This window comes from Mus caroli, unplaced genomic scaffold, assembly GCF_978045245.1.
Source record: "Mus caroli unplaced genomic scaffold, Mus_caroli_1 scaffold_8, whole genome shotgun sequence".
NCBI lineage: Eukaryota > Metazoa > Chordata > Mammalia > Rodentia > Muridae > Mus > Mus caroli.
In genome coordinates, this window is record NW_028227263.1 from 39,050,713 (window position 1) to 39,069,456 (window position 18,744).

The 18,744-nt window shown below is 42.1% G+C and overlaps 1 protein-coding gene across 3 annotated transcripts in view; it reads right to left on the bottom strand.

Annotated features, from left to right (window-relative positions):
- Syt9 (synaptotagmin 9) overlaps positions 1-18,744 on the bottom strand; it is a 170,485-nt gene that overhangs the window by 109,626 nt on the left and 42,115 nt on the right. For all 3 annotated transcript variants that reach the window (XM_021167917.2, XM_085841429.1, XM_085841428.1), the window contains exon 2: positions 7,987-8,338. In XM_021167917.2, the coding sequence (XP_021023576.1) occupies positions 7,987-8,338 (352 nt within the window). The remainder of the gene's footprint in view (positions 1-7,986; positions 8,339-18,744) is intronic.

Consider the following 18,744-nt stretch of genomic DNA (forward strand, 5'->3'; position numbering starts at 1 on the left):
GCAATCTAGAGGCCATCGTGGGATACATGAGACCCCTTCTCAGAGACAGCCACTAAGTGCTTCTATTCAGGACTTGATTTTGACCGAGCAACAATCTTGTGTCTACAACCAGCACTGGGCCCACTCCCGGTAGACATATTCTAAGCAGACTCTGCAGAGCAGGTTACCTTCATGTTGTCAATTCTGGCTACAGATTCATCACAGCAAAATTTTGTCTGAAGAACTAACCTATGGGGCACATTTTAATTTAAATTTAAGATCAATGGAATTGGCTACTTAGCAATGGGACATATTCTGCTTAACACGTTTCCTTGGACACGGAATCTGGGAGAGATTAGTATTACACGTTTGGCTCTTCCTAACCAGGAGGGACTGCCAGAGGTAGAGGGAGTGGGACGAGAGGGCATTCTGGAGAGATCTGTACTTCAAAGGCAGAAGGATGCTCATTCTCTGAGAATCTAACTGTGCAGGAAGCCCCTTATTCCAAGTTCCAAAGGAAAGTCAGTCAGTAAAATGCTTGCCTTGGAAATACAAGAACCTGGGCTCAGCAGTTAAGAGCACTGACTGCTCTTGCAAGGGATCTGGGTTTGATTCCTAATACCCACATGGAAGATAACAAACTTCCGTAACTCCAATTGCAGGGGATACAACACCCTCTTCTGACCTCTTTGGGTACCAGGCATGTATGTACTGCAATACATATGTACAGACAAAACACTAACACACATAAAATAAGATAAATAAATCCAAACTTAAATTAAATTAAAAAATAAAAAAGAACTCAGTTCAACCTGCAGAACCTTTGTGTGTGTGTGTGTGTGTGTGTGTAAGAAACAAAATATGGCTGTGACAGCACAATTTGTAATCCCAGCATGCGGAAGGTGGGGATAAGTGCATCCCTGAGGCTCACTGGCCATGCAGCCTTGCCTGCTTGGTGAGTTCCAGAGCAAGGAGAGATCCTGTCTCACAAGAAAAGATGGGAGACAGTACCTGAGGATCAAAGCTGAAGTAGTCCTCTGACCTATACATAGACATGTGCACATGTACACACATGCACACACACCCATACAATAAACACTCTTCTAAAAATCAATCACAAATATGAACATTACACAACAGTTTTACATGTTAATTCATTTCCACTAAAATGTCTCCCCAGAATTACTAGTGGGAAAACAGTTCAGTCTCACTGTAGGGTAGGGGACTAAAGTAAAAAATCAAGAGTAGAACTGGGCATGACAGTTCTCTGCCCCGGGCTTCTTCCAGGGGGCAGTGAGACTTTATTGACATTGTGTGTGTGTGTGTGTGTGTGTGTGTGTGTGTGTGTGTGTGTGTATTTCTCTGTGTGTGCAAGTGTGTCTATCCCTGTTACATATATGTCTTTGTTTCTCTGTATGGTGGTGCACATATGTATCGTTGTGTGTGCACATATGTCTCTAGGTATGTCTGTGTGTACACGTGTGTCTTTGTGTCTACGCAGACACACATAGAATAGAGAAATCCAAATAAGTCAGAAAATCAACCAGTTTAACTCACAACTTCCCTGCATAACTGTTAGCTAGCACTCTGTCTGCTGAGAAATCAGAACGGGGAGGCCACCCTGGGGACTCAGGGAGAAAATGAGGTAGAGGAAATGTAAAATCATTATCCCATAGCTCTCACCAGCTGCTCACATAGAGGAAGGAAGAAAAGGCAAGTCTAAAGCTATGACCGGCACACTCCCCACACAGGGTGCAGTGATTCTGAATGGTCTCCAGTGCAGTATACACGATGTTCCCCAGGGAGACTCGGGAATTCTAGTGTCTCTGAGTGACACTGTGACATTGAATGACTGTGGTAAGGAGAATTTTGTCTAAAACACGGTGTGTATTTTCTGAATAGGTGTGGGAAGTCCTGTACTCTCAGGATTTAATGTATACAATGAATGAAAAGAGGTTAGGGGGCTAGAGAGACTGTTCCAAGATTAAAAGCACTTGTTGCTCTTTGTCTGTAAAAAAAAATATTGGTACCCACTATAGAATTTTCTACACAGCAGATGCTTAATCCACATGTTCGAGTAAATACATTACTGCCATGAATGTAACAGCTTCTCATAATTTAAATACTAGTCAGGAAATGTGCATTTAAATATAATTTCAGGGTTTCATAGGAATTCAGAGAGGTCTAGGTAAATTCCATTTTCAAACTTACTCACTTATTACAATCCAAAGAAATAATTATAAGGGAATTGTACAAACCCTTTTTGTTCTTAATACAAAAATCTGGCTTAATAGAAACCTGTTACTCAGGGCTGGGGGTCCAACTCAGTGACAGAGCATTTACCTAACACGTGTGGGACTCTGGGTTCTACCCCAGCCACGAAAATAAGACTGCCACACTGAGTTATGACATTAACCTCAGGACTCTTTGCTGGGGATGCAAATGTGAAGGCTGGTGGTTTTCTTCATCTTCAGTTCCTGTCAGTGCATTGCCATGACTGTACCGAGTGCTTACTTCAGAGATAAGGTCAAAAGTCTACATGGGAGGCTCTTAATAAATATGAAGCCCAAGGTGAGTGCCTTTCCACCAGGCTTACACCATTACAGGCCCTATATAGTCTATAATTCTGACCTTTAATGTGGCCTGCTGCTGGCCAGTGTATTCTGTCCACCATTCACAGGAAAAAAAGTCTGCCATTCCTGGAACTGTGCCATGGACTAGACACAGAAAAAGAAACAAAATAGGCATGGGTCGTTGTGCTTACAGAACAATCTAGAGGCAAGTCCAGGAACAAAGGATGGAAACAGAGTGGGATGCTATGAAGGAGTGACAACAAAACCTGAGGTAGGAGGCAGTAGAGCTGTGGTTCTTCCTACTGCTGCAACCCTTTAACACAGTTCTTCAAGCTGTGGTGACCCCCGACAATGAAGTTATTTCATTGCTACTTCTTTTTTTTTGTTTTTGTTTTTAATAAAAATATTTATTTTGTTCTTGTATTTTATTCTTTTTTTAATTTTTAATATTTTTATTACGTATTTTCCTCAATTACATTTCCAATGCTATCCCAAAAGTCCCCCATACCCCCCCCCACTTCCCTACCCACCCATTCCCATTCTTTTGGCCCTGGCATTCCCCTGTATTGGGGCATATAAAGTTTGCAAGTCCAATGGGCCTCTCTTTCCAGTGATGGCCCACTAGGCCATCTTTCGATACATATGCAGCTAGAGACAAGAGCTCCGGGGTACTGGTTAGTTCATCATGTTGTTCCCCCTATAGGGTTGCATATCCCTTTAACTCCTTGGGTACTTTCTCTAGCTTCTCCATTGGGAGCCCTGTGATCCATCCAATAGCTGACTGTGAGCATCCACTTCTGTGTTTGCTAGGCCCCGGCATAGTCTCACAAGAGACAGCTATATCTGGGTCCTTTCAGCAAAATCTTGCTAGTGTATGCAATGGTGTCAGCGTTTGGAAGCTGATTATGGGATGGGTCCCTGGATATGGCAGTCTCTAGATGGTCCATCCTTTCATCACAGCTCCAAACTTTGTCTATGTAACTCCTTCCATGGGTGTTTTGTTCCCAATTCCGAGAAGGGGCATAGTGTCCACACTTTGGTCTTCATTCTTCTTGAGTTTCATGCGTTTAGCAAATTGTATCTTATATCTTGGGTATCCTAAGTTTTGGGCTAATATCCACTTATCAGTGAATACATATTGTGTGAGTTCCTTTGTGATTGTGTTACCTCACTCAAGATGATGCCCTCCAGGTCCATCCATTTGGCTAGGAATTTCATAAATTCATTCTTTTTAATAGCTGAGTAGTACTCCATTGTGTAAATGTACCATAATTTCAGTATCCATTCCTCTGTTGAGGGGCATCTGGGTTCTTTCCAGCTTTTTGCTATTATAAATAAGGCTGCTATGAACATAGTGGAGCATGTGTCCTTCTTACCGGTTGGGACATCTTCTGGGACATCTTCTGGGACATCTTCTGCAAGCTTGTACAACCACTCTGGAAATCAGTCTGGCAGTTCCTCATTGCTACTTCTTAAATGTAATTTTGCTACTGTTATGAATCATAATGTAAATATCTGATATGCAGGATATCCAATATGTGACCCCTGTGAAGAAGGGTTCATTCGACACCCCCCAAAGGAGTTGTGACCCACAGGTTGAGAACAGCTGCAGTAAAGGCTAGACCACATTCTTCTGATGGGGTCACCTGGGCAGAGACTTTTAGGCTAGCACATTAACATTGCAAAGGCAAGAAGGAAGGGTCAGAACAGAAGGAAAAACATTGGTGGCTGAGGGAACAAACAGCCAGTGTTAAGAACTCTACTACACAAGAACAGGCTCAGACACTGCAGGGAGCCAGGGAGGCAAGTGTACAGCTGAGTGTGGCTGAGTGTAGAGAGCTTTCTGCTGAGTCCACGTAAATACGAACTTCTAGAGTTTTGAACCATGGTGGCCCTGACATGAGGGGAAGCTACACTGATAGATGCAGGGCCTTCACAGAGCTGATGAGGAGTTGTGGTGTGACCAGTTCAGTTGTTATTTAGGCAAGACATTTGAGGCTTAAATAGACTTGGACCTTCATCATGAAACAGAGTAGATAGACTTTTGGGCTCCTTCTACTTCAGGAGTCCAGAAGTTTCATATATTTAAGGTTTCTTAGACAGCTCTGATATTAAAGTAGTCTGAGAAAAGTAAGATTCCCCAATTTAGGCAATGTTGGAATTATACCTTGGTTGGTTGGTGGTAGTGCAGAAGATAGACAGGTGGTTTGCAACTCCCCAGGGAAAGAGCACCCACGACACACCATCTCATTCTTCTTTCCCCTGTGCATGTGCATGTGTGGGTGCGTGCAAGCGTGCATGCTTTCCTGGGTGCATGCGTGTACATTCTAACAAAAAACACTTGCTAATGAATCTGAGGATCAGTGTATAATACACTACTAGACAAAGATATGCATTTCCAGGAAGAACCCATAATAGTTAGTAGTAATCTAGGTATGATTGGTTTAAATGTACATAACAGTTAGTAGTAATCTAGGTATGATTGGTTTAAATGCACAATAATGCAAATTGTTAATACTGGGTCAAATGCAGCTGAAAAGCATTTAAATTGCTAATGGAAGTTCATCTGTTACTGAACCCAATTTTCACTGTTTGAAAGATAATTTAATTGCATATCTTCAGATCTAAAATAATCTGAATATAAAATGCACTTTAGGGGGATTAGTCCTTTATTATTCTACTTTTTATTTATTCTACTGGATTTCCACAAATCTATGGTGAAACCAACAATGAATTTAAATTCATTTCTCTATACACAGTCTATCTAAATATTCTTCTGTGATAAACACTGTAATAATTACAGAGATATCATTGGTAGTAGTTTGCTGGAGTTATAGGACAAGAGCACAGATCAAATCTAATAAGAACATTTTGTTTTTCTCTCATATACAGCAGTTTACCCTCACTCCCCTCTCCCAACCTCTTCCCCGCCCCTGTTGCCCCTCTCTCCGAGAACACCCACACTCTACCCCCACCCCTGCGCCTCCACTCAGAAAAGAGCAAGCACTCCAGGGACATCAACCTGACTCAGTATAGCAATCTACAAGATTAGACACATACCATCACATCAAGGCTGGGCAAGGCAACCCAGTGGAGAGGAAAGGGTCCTACAAGTAAGGCAAAGGAGTCGGGACAGCCCCCACTCCCACTGTTAGGATTTCCACAAGAACATCAAGCTACTCAGCCATAACATACATGCAGATCAGGTGCAGGCCATACCAATTAGACGAACAGGTGAGTAGGGAGACCGTTTCTATCACTCTGTGTCTGAGAGAATTCAGACAGGAGCAATTGGATGCAGAGCAGAACCAACTGTGAGACACCTTGAGGAGTGACCCACATGAATGGCTCCAGGTCTTAGGGGACACTAAAAAGATCTTATTATAAGTCTGTCCCACTGTGTGAACTCTAGTCACCTGAAGAGAAATCCTACTGATAAAATCTGAGAATTTCTTATAAATCAAATGGCAGACAGCCAGCCACTTCCTTAAGGAGGGCTACTTAAGTTTTGCTCTTTGATATAGAACTAGAAATAATGCTAAAATAAGTTTCTGGAAAAAATAAAACTATAAACTGTCATATTCTATGACACTTAATGTGAATGAGCACAGTCTCTAGGATAAATGCAGTGGATTTATAAACATTATCATTACTATTTTTAGAGGATAGAAAGATCTTTTTTAAAACACCCGAACTAGGCTCATATTTAAAAAAATAAAAATAATTGCACACTATTCCTCTGGCTATAACTCAAGCAAATACTTTCATTTTTAAGAAGGCTGATTCCTGTGTCTTTTTTCCCTAAAATATCTTACCAAAAATTAGGTTATCTGTCCAGTGATTAGAACAGGTTGCTTAACCTCAAATTAACCTTTGCACAGCCTTAGCATCCAACCTCAGCATCTTGGGAGAGCTACATTTCAATGGCAGTGGTGATGAAAACAGTGATGTGGAAGGCAGAATGGCAGTGCCACCCCCTGCAAATCTGTGCAGTGAGAGACTGGTGCCACCCCTGCAAATCTGTGCAGTGAGAGATTGGCGCCACCCCTGCAAATCTGTATAGTGAGAGATTGGCGCCACCCCTGCAAATCTGTGCACTGAGAGATTGGCGCCGCCCTTGCAAATCTGTGCACTGAGAGTTTGGGTTTCTTTAAAAACCCAGTTAGCTTACATGAATATGCTTTTGTTTTAATCCCAGATGTGGGCTAAATGGCTGCTTCACAGCAGGTGACTTTGATTTTGCCTTGTGCACTAGCAATGGCAGATAGTTTAATTCTGGGGACTCTGGAGAAGGTATAAATGGGAGAGCCCCAAGAGGGCCTGTGGAAGCTGATCCTCCCTGCTGTTGCTGGTTTCCTGCTGTTGCACTTTGTCAAGTGGTCTTGAGCAAAGAGATGAGCAGAACTGAAGATATCCTGACTACCAAGAGTGAACTTGTCTCAATCCAATGTCCCAATGAGCAGGAAGTAGCCTACCGAGGTCTACATCCCTTTTCCCCTCTCACCTTCATTCTCTCCTACCTAGTGTTGGGGGGGTTGAAGAGATTAGGGTGGAATAAGGGTTGGAAGGGAGGTAGATATAAGAACCCAATAAAATCAGCCTGGTCTACAAAGTGAGTTCCAGGATAGCCAGGGCTATACAGAGAAACCCTATCTCGAAAAACCAAAAACCAAAAAAACAATAAAATAGCTAAACAAATCTGTGGAAATATATGTAACCATTTCACTCTCAAAACCACTCCTAAGTTGGTACTTCTACTATCCCTCTGTTACAGAGGCTGAAACAGACATGCATGGAAGTTATGTGATTTGTTCCATGGCACATATGTAAATAAAGTAGTTCTTTACACCCCAGAGCCCGCTGATTTTTAATCACTATGCCATTATTCATCAGTATGTGATTCATCTACTGCTTAAGAGCATATAACATCCAGACAATAAAAACCCCACTCCTTGTAGTCTGCAGTTGTTACAAAGCCTGAGGGTAGACAAAGACTTCCGGTTATATTGTGAGATCTAAAGAATGCTAGGATAGATCAGAGGCATTTTCTAGCTTTAGGACGACACCACAAGAAAAGTAGCTACAAGCTCAGACCCTGGTATCCAAATCCTGACCTGGGTACATACTAACATACATCCTTCTTGATTTCTAAATTTTTCTTACTATAAAATCAAAATAACAGTACCTGTGTCAGAATAGTAAACTATTCTACAAAAATAATGACTAAATGATTTGAGAGTAACGTTAATTGTTACTTTTATGGATTCCATGGAAACAAAGCTGAGCTCTGGCACTAGGTCCATAGAGTTTCCCCATTTTCATGTTTCTGACTGAGTGGGCATCTAGATTCTCAGCTAGTCAGTACCACCACTGGCAAGCAAGGGGGAAAGGGTGGTCCCTGCTTTGCAATCATAAAGCAAGAGGCACTACTGACCGAGCTGACGGCGTTGGCTCTGTGACTTGTCGCTGCACACGGATGGCATGGGCACAGTTCTCCTGGCCCCCTGGCTGGGTGGAGAGGGGAATGTCGGGGGAAGTGTGGCTTATCTTCATGGAGGAGTCAGGGCAGGGTGTGGGTGGATCTAGGAAGTCCTCGCTGTTCTCCTGCTCGTTTGTCTCTGTGTCGGTGTAGTTAAGAGGCTCTTGGTTGTTGTCTTTGCTACCAGAGAACAGGCCTCGCTCTCGCCACGGAATCCAGCACAGTTTCCAAGACACGAAAAGAGAGACACCAAAGAGGGCCAGACCACAGGCGGTAACCACGAGGGTTAGCAGGCTCACAGAGATATCTGCAAAGAAGAAGAAGAAAAAGTCAGTGTGATGATGTCGCTCATGGCCACCCACTGTGCAGTCCTTGCAGAATGATCATCATATCCACACGGTCTGAAGGACCTGACTCTGAAGGCCAGGGTGGAAGATTCTGCAGTGTTACCTGACAATGGGGATTCAGACACAAACCAGAGGCTCTAAGAGCAAAGGGGCAAAGTTGTGCAAGTTGTGATTAGAAACAACGAAACACTGTATATTTAAGGAGACTCTGAGTGCCTTGCAAGTCAAATGAGACTCTATCCTGCAGAAAGCACGTATCATTAAAGTTTTCTGAGAAGGGAACTTTTAGCTGTCTTCTGAAAGTACCCTGCCAACTCAAAGAGCCATACAATTTCAATTTAGGAATTAAACCACATTTTCTTTCTATTAAGTTTTTAAGAGTCTAAGTTCATGTGTTTATTGGGTTTTGTAGCATCAAGAGTACCTACTATTTAGGTTTTCAGAAACCAGACAGACTGGCACAGTCTGAGTTTCCCCCAGTTTCAAGAGCAAGAGGCTTTCTTAGAAAGTGAAACACTTCCAATGCTATCAGATACACAGCAAAATGTGAAATGTCTTAAACCTACATAAATAAATAAAATTTGTGAAGATAGAAAAGCGTTCCTCTGCTTACATAAAAACACAAACACAAACCAAAGAAAGGCTGTGATTCTGTTTTCATGCTTGTATAAATTGCATTAATTTTTACTAATTAAATGAATTTGATTTAATGAAAAAGAAAAAGAAAGTGAAACACACACACACAGAGGCAAAGGAGGGGAGGAGGGAAAGTAGTCGGTATGTGGTGTAGCATCAAGCCAGTTACTACAGTGAGGGCTACAAGATAAGCTGCTGGAGGGATCCAGGCACTTAAGAGCTATCTCACACAAGAAGAGAAGGTCCTGGGCACCCCTACCCACTCCATTCAGTCATTGATATAAACATCTAATACCAGCACTTCAACATACAGCATAGGAGAAAGAATGGGCTTCAGTTGTTAGAAGAAAATCCTACACTGAAGCCAATACTGAAGCCAAAGCCACAGTGGAGGTCTGCAAGCATGCTATGAAGGGGCGAGGGCAAGGGGATACAGCAGGGAATGATGATGATCGTATATGGATCATAGTATCATGGCCATGTGGTATTCCATAGTTGTACTGTGATGGTTTGTATATTCTTGGACCAGGGAGTGGCACCATTTGGAGGTGTGCCCTTGTTGGAATAGGTGTGACCTGGTTGGATTAGGTGTGTCACTGTCGGGGTGGGCTTAAGACTTAAGTCAGTCTTCCACTGCCTGCCTGCCTGGATACTGCCATGTTCCTGCCTTGATGATAATGGACTGAACCTCTGAACCTGTAAGCCAACCCCAATTAAATGTTGTTTTTTTATAAGACTTGCCTTGGTCATGGTGTCTGTTCACAGCAATAAAACCCTAACTAAGACACGTAATCATAACTTTCAAGGCAAAATCCAGTCTCCACCAGCTTCCTACCATAAGGTAGGGTCAGAGAGACTGAAGCATGAGATCTGATCTCATGCCTGACACCACCATTTTAAACCATGCTCCTACATGCCCCTTCTATACCCCAGGACCCCAAAACTTTTCCCAGATTTTTCCTCTACTGGTCATTTAAAAAATCTGCACTGATTCCCCCTAGCATATTCTGAATGTCTATTGTGTGACAGACAGACATTATGCTAGGCTTTGGGGACATGGTGGGAAGACAGACTTCATACCTTCATATTCTGGAGAAACTTAAAAAGCTAGTGCTTCTAAGGATTCTATGACTTGTGACAAGTTAGATTCCTGCTAAATCATGCAGGACCTACACCACTTACCCACTGAATAAAACTGACCAACTACCAACCTGGTTTACCACATGACTCTGATTGTTCTTACAAAATGATAATAGTTTTGTCAAGAAAACTGTTGCTGATGGATCAAATGGATACCCCCACCGCCTCCCAGTCAATCTTTGTTGTGGTAAAATGATATTACATTTCTGCTTATAACACTGGGATTCCTGTTTCAGTGCGGCTACTGAGCTAAAAAATCTCATGTTTGAAACAAGGTAATCAATTAAAAAAAAAAAAAAAAACCAGAAAAACAAAAAAACAAAAAGAAAACCCAAAGAAGAACATCATCACTAAGTCACGTGCAGGAATTTCTGGAACTGTTGTAGAAAAGACAAACAGTGTCAAACATTTCTGACTAACCTGTGAGATTAACCAGTAAGACTAACCAGTAAAACTAACAAGTGAACGGGCATTAATCAAACTAAAACTGAAAAATCCCAGGCACGGGGCTGGGGACATAGCTTAGATGTGCAAAGTCCAGGGCTAGATCCACAGCACTGCATAGATCAAGCATGGTAGCTCATGCCTATAATCTTGGATCTGGGGAGATAAGAGGTAGGAGGATCAGGAGTTCAAAGTCATCCCTGGCTATGCAGTGAGTTTAAGGTTTGTTTAGAATGTCCAATACAAAAAAAAAAAAAAAGCCCAGGTAGAGAGGTGGGGGAGTAGGTAGTATGGTTGGTGGAAGCAAAGCATAGCCATAAAGGTATCGTGCTTCTTAGATCCCCATCGTGACTAGGGTAGTGATGAACAAGGTGCAGACCTCAGGCTCCACTTGGCTGTGAAATCACACATAGTGAAGTCTCTATTGGTGCAGACTTTTACAACAGCTGGCTGGGGCCACTGTAGCTGGCATCAATCCCCAGCCCCAAGTTCACAATGTCAAATCTGAACACAAATCAGGCTATACATAGTAGCAGAATCTCTTTTAACACATTATGTACTCCATATGCAGGCAAAACTTCTTCATGAACTCCTTCCTGTAGCTTTATTCTGACAAACACTGTAAGGAGAACAGCTGCAAAGGCTGGAGGGGGGCATGATAGGGGACATTACTGATTATTCTTGCCTGTTATAGTACACGCCTCATGGAATCAGTTTAAATAAGAATTCTCTGTGTTGGTACCACATGAAGCTCAAGAAGAAGGAAAACCAAAGTATGGATGCTTCAGTCCTTCTTAGAAGGGGGAACAAAATACTCAAGGGAGGAAATATGGAGAAAAAGTGTTAAGCAGAGACTGAGGGAAAGGTCATCCAGAGACTGCCCCACCTGGGGATCCATCCTATATACAGTCACCAAATGTAGACACTATTGTGGATGCCAACAAGTACATGCTGACAAGAGCCTGATATAGCTGTCTCCTGAGAGGCTCTGCCAGAGCCAGACAAGTACAGAGGTAGATAGATGCTCGCAGCCAAGTATTGGACTAAGCACAAGGTTCCCAATGAAGAAGTTAGGGAAAGGACTGAAGGAGCTGAAGGGATTTGCAACCCCATAGGATAAACAACAATATCAACCAACCAGACCCCCCCCCCAGCTCCCAAGGACTAAACCACCAACCAAAGGGTATACATGGAGTGACCCAACCCATGGCTCCAGCTGCATATGTAGCAGAGGATGGCCTTGTAAGGCATCAATGGGAGAAGAGGCCCTTGGTCCTGTGAATCCTCAATGCCCTAGTGTAGGGGAATGCCAGGGTGGGGAGAGGGGAGTGCAGGAGTGTATGGGTGGGTGGGTGGGTAGGTGAGCACCCACTTAGAGGCAGGAGGAGGGAGGATGCGATAGGGGGTTTCTGGGGGAGGGACTGGGAAAGGGGATAACATTTAAAATGCAAATAAAATATCCAATAAAAATATTAAAAATATATTTAAAAGAAAAAAAGAAAAGAAAAAGAAAATTAGTTAATACAGATTATCCACCTCAAACCGGAGGTACTTTTGAGCTCTAACCTAGTGTGTGAGAGTAAGAACTCTCATGTCAGAGCTGATCTTCAAGCCTCTGTACCCTAAAAAATAACTTATGGTACAAGCTCCAAGTGTAGAATGAGGGATGAATTTAACCCTGACCACAGCCTGTGGCAGAGTTGCAATTGAGACATAGATCCATCAGTAACACCAAAAGAGCTGGTGCTTTGAGTCTCTAAGATCTTAAAAGGATTTGTTATCAAGGCAAAAATGTTGGCTAATACATATGACCATAGAAATTACTGTCCAAAGCTGGAATGATTTAAAGAAAAACAAAGTATATTAATCTGCTACACAAGGGTAAGATTATTGACCCCTGATTGTCCAGGGTGAGCTATGACTTATGGCTGTCTAGACTTAAGAACTTAATGTGGTGCTGGAGAAATGGCTCAACAATTAAGAATGATTGCTGTGTAATCATGAAGACAACATTCTGGATCTCAACACACATGTAAAAAGCCAGGCATCCTATGCACATCTCTGATCTAGCTCTGAGGGGGAAGAAATGGGCTTCCTTGCTTGCTGAGAAAACATGATGCCCATGCCACAAAGGAATAGACAGAGAGTAATAGAGGAGAAGACACGTCACCTTCTTCTGGTCTCTACACACATGCACAAGTACATGAGTAAGTGCATATATATATATATATATATATATATATATATATACACACACACACACACATACATAATTTAACATAAGTCAGGTATAGTGGTACATGCATCTACTTTCTATACTCAGGAAGTAGAAGCAAGAGGAACATCATAGTTACATACCAGTCTAATCTACATGGCAGGTTTCAGGGTAGCCAAGACTACATAATGAGATTCTACATATCAATCAATCAATCAATCCCATATGCACCCTGAGCTCACTTGTCTTAGCACAACTACCTCTCAGGATTTCACTGGGCATAGACAACATGTCTGATAACACAAAGCCTGACCTACTTTTACTAGTAGTCATCAGGCCTCTGACCCAGTTCTTAACAATTCAGGCTTGCAAAATGACATCTAGGCTATGCTTTCCAAAAAACAGCTTGCTCATAAGTCCAGTCATGGAGCAAGGAGCATGAAAGGAGAGAGCTTGTTTACCTAAACATTTGACACCATGCATTCAAAGAATTCCTGGCATGGGTATGACATTTGATAATGATGAGGTGCATCTGCAGCCACTTGCTGTGCAAACCTTGACTTATGTCAGGGTAGGCTGTGGCCTATAAACCGTGGAGGGTGCTAAAGTCTTCTAGGTTTTGTGTGAGAGTGTGTGTGTGTGTGTGTGTGTGTGTGTTTACAGTCATTACGAACAGCAAGAGTAAACTTTCCATATTTACACAAAGACACCAGGTGAGATAACAGTACTTCAGAACACCTGCCAGGATGCCAGAGAGCAACAGTGGCCTATGTGACCTCACCAGCCTCTAGTGTAATCATCTGAATGTCCATTACCAATAGCTCAACGTGTCCTCTAGACACCGTGTGGGAGCTTTTTTACCAAAAAGAAGTATCTTACAAAGAAGAATCTCCATGTCCACTCCCATCTCCTTAGAACTTGACCTCAGTCAAGGGCTGTGGGGATGGATGAGTCAGCCTAGAACTGCAGAATATTTTTAAAGAGATAATTTATTTCTCAAGTTAGGTGGTAGATATGTGGTCAATTGCTTTATAAGCTTTAAATTACACATATATTCATTACACATATTCATTGGCATTTAGGTATATTTTAAAGTAAAGATGGAAGAAATGATGATAAAATATGAGATGTATTTTCTAAAAAGTAAGAATAGTGTAATTGGTTCTTTTATCTGTGGGTCAAAAAAAAATCAGATGATGGTTCAGGGCTTGAAAGAGGCAAATGCTACAGTTCTCTGAAGGCTGGTAGTGATACAAACAAGAAGCTGTTTATGAAAGTGTAGTAAGAACTGGATGGTATTTTCTCAAGGACACAATGCTCTGCAACTAGGTCTGAACCACTGCACATGATGTACTTTAATGGTATGCCCATGCACACCAGACAAAATGCTGTAACACAGAATCCCTGCTAGACAAGTGCAATTCTAAAGGACAGCTGAAAATTTTCAAAAGTGGCAACTATTGCTGACCAATGAGAAAAAGGGCCTGGTCACCCATCAGTTGTGTATGGTCTGAGAAACAACAGCCATTATTTAGTTTTCTATTGCTGGGATAAAACACCAAGGCAATTTAATAAAAATAAAACACTTAATCTGGCTTAAGTTTTTGTAGGATTAGAATCCATGATGCAAAAGAAGTAGGGGTGAAGAGAGACACATTGTGAATGGCATAAGCCTTTTGAAACCCAAAGCTTGTTTCCCAGTGACACGCCTCCTCCAGTATGGTTACACTTCCTAATCCATCTCAAACAGTTCAGCAAACGGGGGTGGGGGTGGGGGACCAAGTATTCAAACATATGAGCCTATGGGGGACATTCTCATTCCAACCACTAAAGGCTAGAAGTAACAATCAATGGGACCAAACAGGAAGATGAGCAGCTCAGAGGACACCAGCCAAGCTGAGTATCAGTATAAATGGTCCATGACATGAACCAAATTAGAGCAAGAGACAATTTATTTCGGTACTGAGATTTATAAAATACCAGTGTAGATTAGAAAGCATGGGTGAAGCAGTAACCAGCAAAGCAGACCCTGGAGATCCCACCTGACCCGGGAATAAAAATAAGACAACTCCCCTAATAGAAGAACTATTCAGCAACACTACAGCTAAGACACTTGGTTGAAGGTAAACCTAAACCAGCAGCAGCAGCAACAACAACAAACCCAACTCAGAAATACAAGCAATGATAGTGGGTGTTCTCTCCCCTTAAAGATCTAGTATTTAAAATTACTGAAAGACTAAGACTCAGAAAATGGAGGCAAATTTCACTGAAGGAGGTATAGTGTTTAAGTTCCTTAAAACTGAAGGAGAAGTGGGTAGAGATCCACCCAGCACTGGGACACAATTCTTTGATCGTAGATGTTTTTATTGTGGCATTGAAAATAGAAAAGAGAAAGCCATGAAGTTGAGATAAACATAACAAAGAGCCAGGACTCAGCGAGTACACTGCCTGCTATGCACAAGGCCTTATGTTCAGATCCCCAACAGACATGTACAAGTTAGATGTGGTCATATGCATCAGTAACCCCAACACTGAGGGGAGAAGTGAAGATGGTCCCCAGCTCACTGGCCAGTGAGCCCAATGGAATCAGTGAACTCCAGGTCAGGAGAAACCCTGTCTGAAAACATACCGATGGAGAGGGACAACAAACTCCAACCAACACCAGTCTATGGTCGGTCCTCTTCCTCGCCACATACACTCATTAAAACACTAAAAAACTAGACCCATAATCAGACTTAACAGAAAGTATATACAAGAAAATGCATGAAAATTTCTGAAAAGAAAGAAAACTATATTCAACTTAAAATTTTCTACCCAAATATGTTATTGATTAAGTGTATAAGGAATCAAGAAACATTTCTAGAACCGGATGGTATCAGAAGACACTTCCAGGCATCCCTCATGGAAGCCCCTTATGAATGACTGTGGGAAATGAAAACGAAACATATACACAGAGCAATTTTCACTCAAGGCAAGAGACCTGAAAAAGAAAACCATAGCATTGGGCAACAGTCCAGAGAAGAGTCAAGTCCTGCCTGCAGCAGTGAGCTGATGGAGCATAGTATACTACACAGTCAGCAAATGTGTGGGACAAGGAACATGTGGCCCAGGAATCTAATGATACTGGGGTTATAGTAACTCTTAAGGATGATCATTGTATCATGGCTATGGGTCAGGGACATGTGTGGAGCCATTCTAGGTGATACAAGGCCTGGAACTGGCTTCAAATTACAGATCAACAAACACTAACTAGAATTTAATTACTGAATTTTGACATGTGGTCTTTACCATACCATTCTCTCTATTCTTGAATGTTTGGCAAGTTCCTAAGGGAACATAAAAAATGTAAAAATGCTTTGATGGAGAAAAATGATCTGTGACTTTAACCTTAGACATTCATATTTAATAGGTCTTGGATGAGGTCCAGAATCTCCATTTTTAACAAGCATCTCAAATCTCGGATTAATCTGATACACATGGCTTACTGATCACAATGAGTGCTTAACCCCTACAAGTTAATTCCAGTGAATGTGCCTCTGTATGTGTGTGTGTGTGTGCATGTGTGTGTATGTGTGTATATGCTTGTGTGCACGTTTTATGTGTGCATTGAGAACACAAGATGCTTTCCAGACCCTAAAACAATTATGTCTTTGGGACCTACTACAGATAACATCAGGACATTCTGTTAGGAAATTAGGCCATGAAGAACTTGAGGACATCACATGGTTTCTTGCGGGGAAAGTGGTAATGTAATTAGATAGAGGAAATAGGCAAGACCAGACAGCTCTGATGATGGGATGTTAAGAGTTTCAGAGAACAGAACCAATGAGGACATTCTGTATCAGAATGAATCTTTAGCATCATCCAGAATATTTAATGCAAGAATTCCTTTGTCAGCATCCCTTTCATGTGACTACATTTAACACTTCATTTTATATATATATATATATATCACAATCAACCTTTTCTGACTGTTACAGTTTAAAGAGACAGTATTACTGTGAGCCTAAAATTGTTCTCAAGGCAGCCTATTCTAACACAAGTGGAGAGGAAAAAAGGGAAGGAGGGCGGATATTGCATTCAATATCCCAGCCCTCCCAAGATACACAGTGCAGAGGAACTCAGCTCCACACCTCAGTAGGCTCCAGGGCATCTTCTGAACAGCATGCTGGAGGAGACACATGCACTAGATTCCAGGTTAAAATTAAATGCTTTGATGTTAAAATGATTGAACTTGTCTAGGAAATGTGATCATGCAAAGATATTGCTGTGTAATTACATTGTAGGCACCACAGTACAGCAGTTAAGAGCAGAGTTGCAAGTCACAGTCAAGATTTGTATCTCTGAAGTGGGTGTGGCGGCACACTCCTGTAATCCCAGCACTTGGGAAACAGAGGCAAGAGAATTAGAAGTTCAAGGCCATCCTCCACCACATAGCAAATTCAAGGTCAACCTAAACTACCAGAGTCCTAGACTCAAAGCAACAACAAAAATGATTTTTCATCTCAACATTAGTTAAACAGTAAAGACTTCATGAGGTGGTCTAGCTGCAAGCACAGAGATCCTGATCCTGAAGTCACCTAGTGACTTCAATTGCTGAGGACAAGGCACTTCCCTCACACAACTGATCTATGCTAAGAACTAAACTGGAAGCTTAAAATAAAATCAGTCTTTGTTCTTAAACTACTAGCCAGGAGGATTCCCCATAGTACTAGTCCCAGCTCAGGGCACTCCTAGGTGCTGAAGTCAGGGTGCAGATCCAAACCTGGGATTCAGAGATGACCCCACATCCATGCTAACACTAAGACAGTAGCTGGTACTTGGAAGTAGGGGTGCTGTGACAGCAGAGCTGGAATGGTGCAACTGGTGGATAACTGGAGACTTCTGACACGTGTGCTCGGAAAGATCTGTGAACGGACTGCTAGGCTGATTCTGGTGAGTGAAGTGAGTAAGGAAAGGGAGCAGTTCAAAGATTCCTGAATCTCCAGGTAAGCATGGACAGATGGCTTTAAAGTCTGTTCTCCTGGTTCTCTGATGGCAATGAAGGCTGCGTTATTAGAGGCTAGATGGCCCTTGTCATGTGGTGTGAAGAACCGTGGTGAGCTTGTGCTCACACAAGATGGTTTTGTGGAAGACAGAACTTATAAACAGCAGAATGAGATGTTTAGCTCCAGTGATTTCTGAGTGAAGTTTTGAAGGCATGGTGCTTCCTGGCTAAAGGCTAAGAGAAAATTTAGAGATGACAGAAATCACTTGAAGACAACTGACTAAGCAAATAGAAGCTAGAACTTAAGGATTTGGAAAAAGTCTTTAAAATAATGTATTTATTATTTATTCTTTGAAATTTTCAGATAACAGATTTTGATTATATCCCTCTATTTCTCCCAGCTCCTCCTCCACTCCCTTACCCACCCACGCTCCTCTTCCTCACTCTCTCACAACTCTCTTTTTGAGAACCCATCCAGTCTAGTTTGTGTTGGCCAACTCCCCCAGGAGTGAGGTCTCCTTCAGAGTATGGCTGATGTACTGGGCATCAATCCATTGAAGAAAACTGTCTTTCTGTCTCCCAACAGCATTCACGCATCAATAACTCCTCAGGTAGAGTGGACTTCAAACCCACCCACTTCCTCCATGCTGGAATCTTATCTGGCTTGAGCCTGTGCAGGCCTCACTGCTATCATGATCACTGGGAGTTCACATGGGCATGGTGCTACCCTGTTACATCTGGGAAAAAACTGTTGTTTTCAGTTATCCACCACTTCTGGCTCTTCATAACCTTTTAACCTCCTCAGATCCCTGAGACTTGAGGGTCATGGTATAGACATCCCATTTAGGAATGAACACTCCAGTGTCTCCTTATTCTCTGCACACTGACCAGTTCTAGGTGTCTGTGTTAATTACCATTTACTATGGGAAGAAGATTCTTTGCTG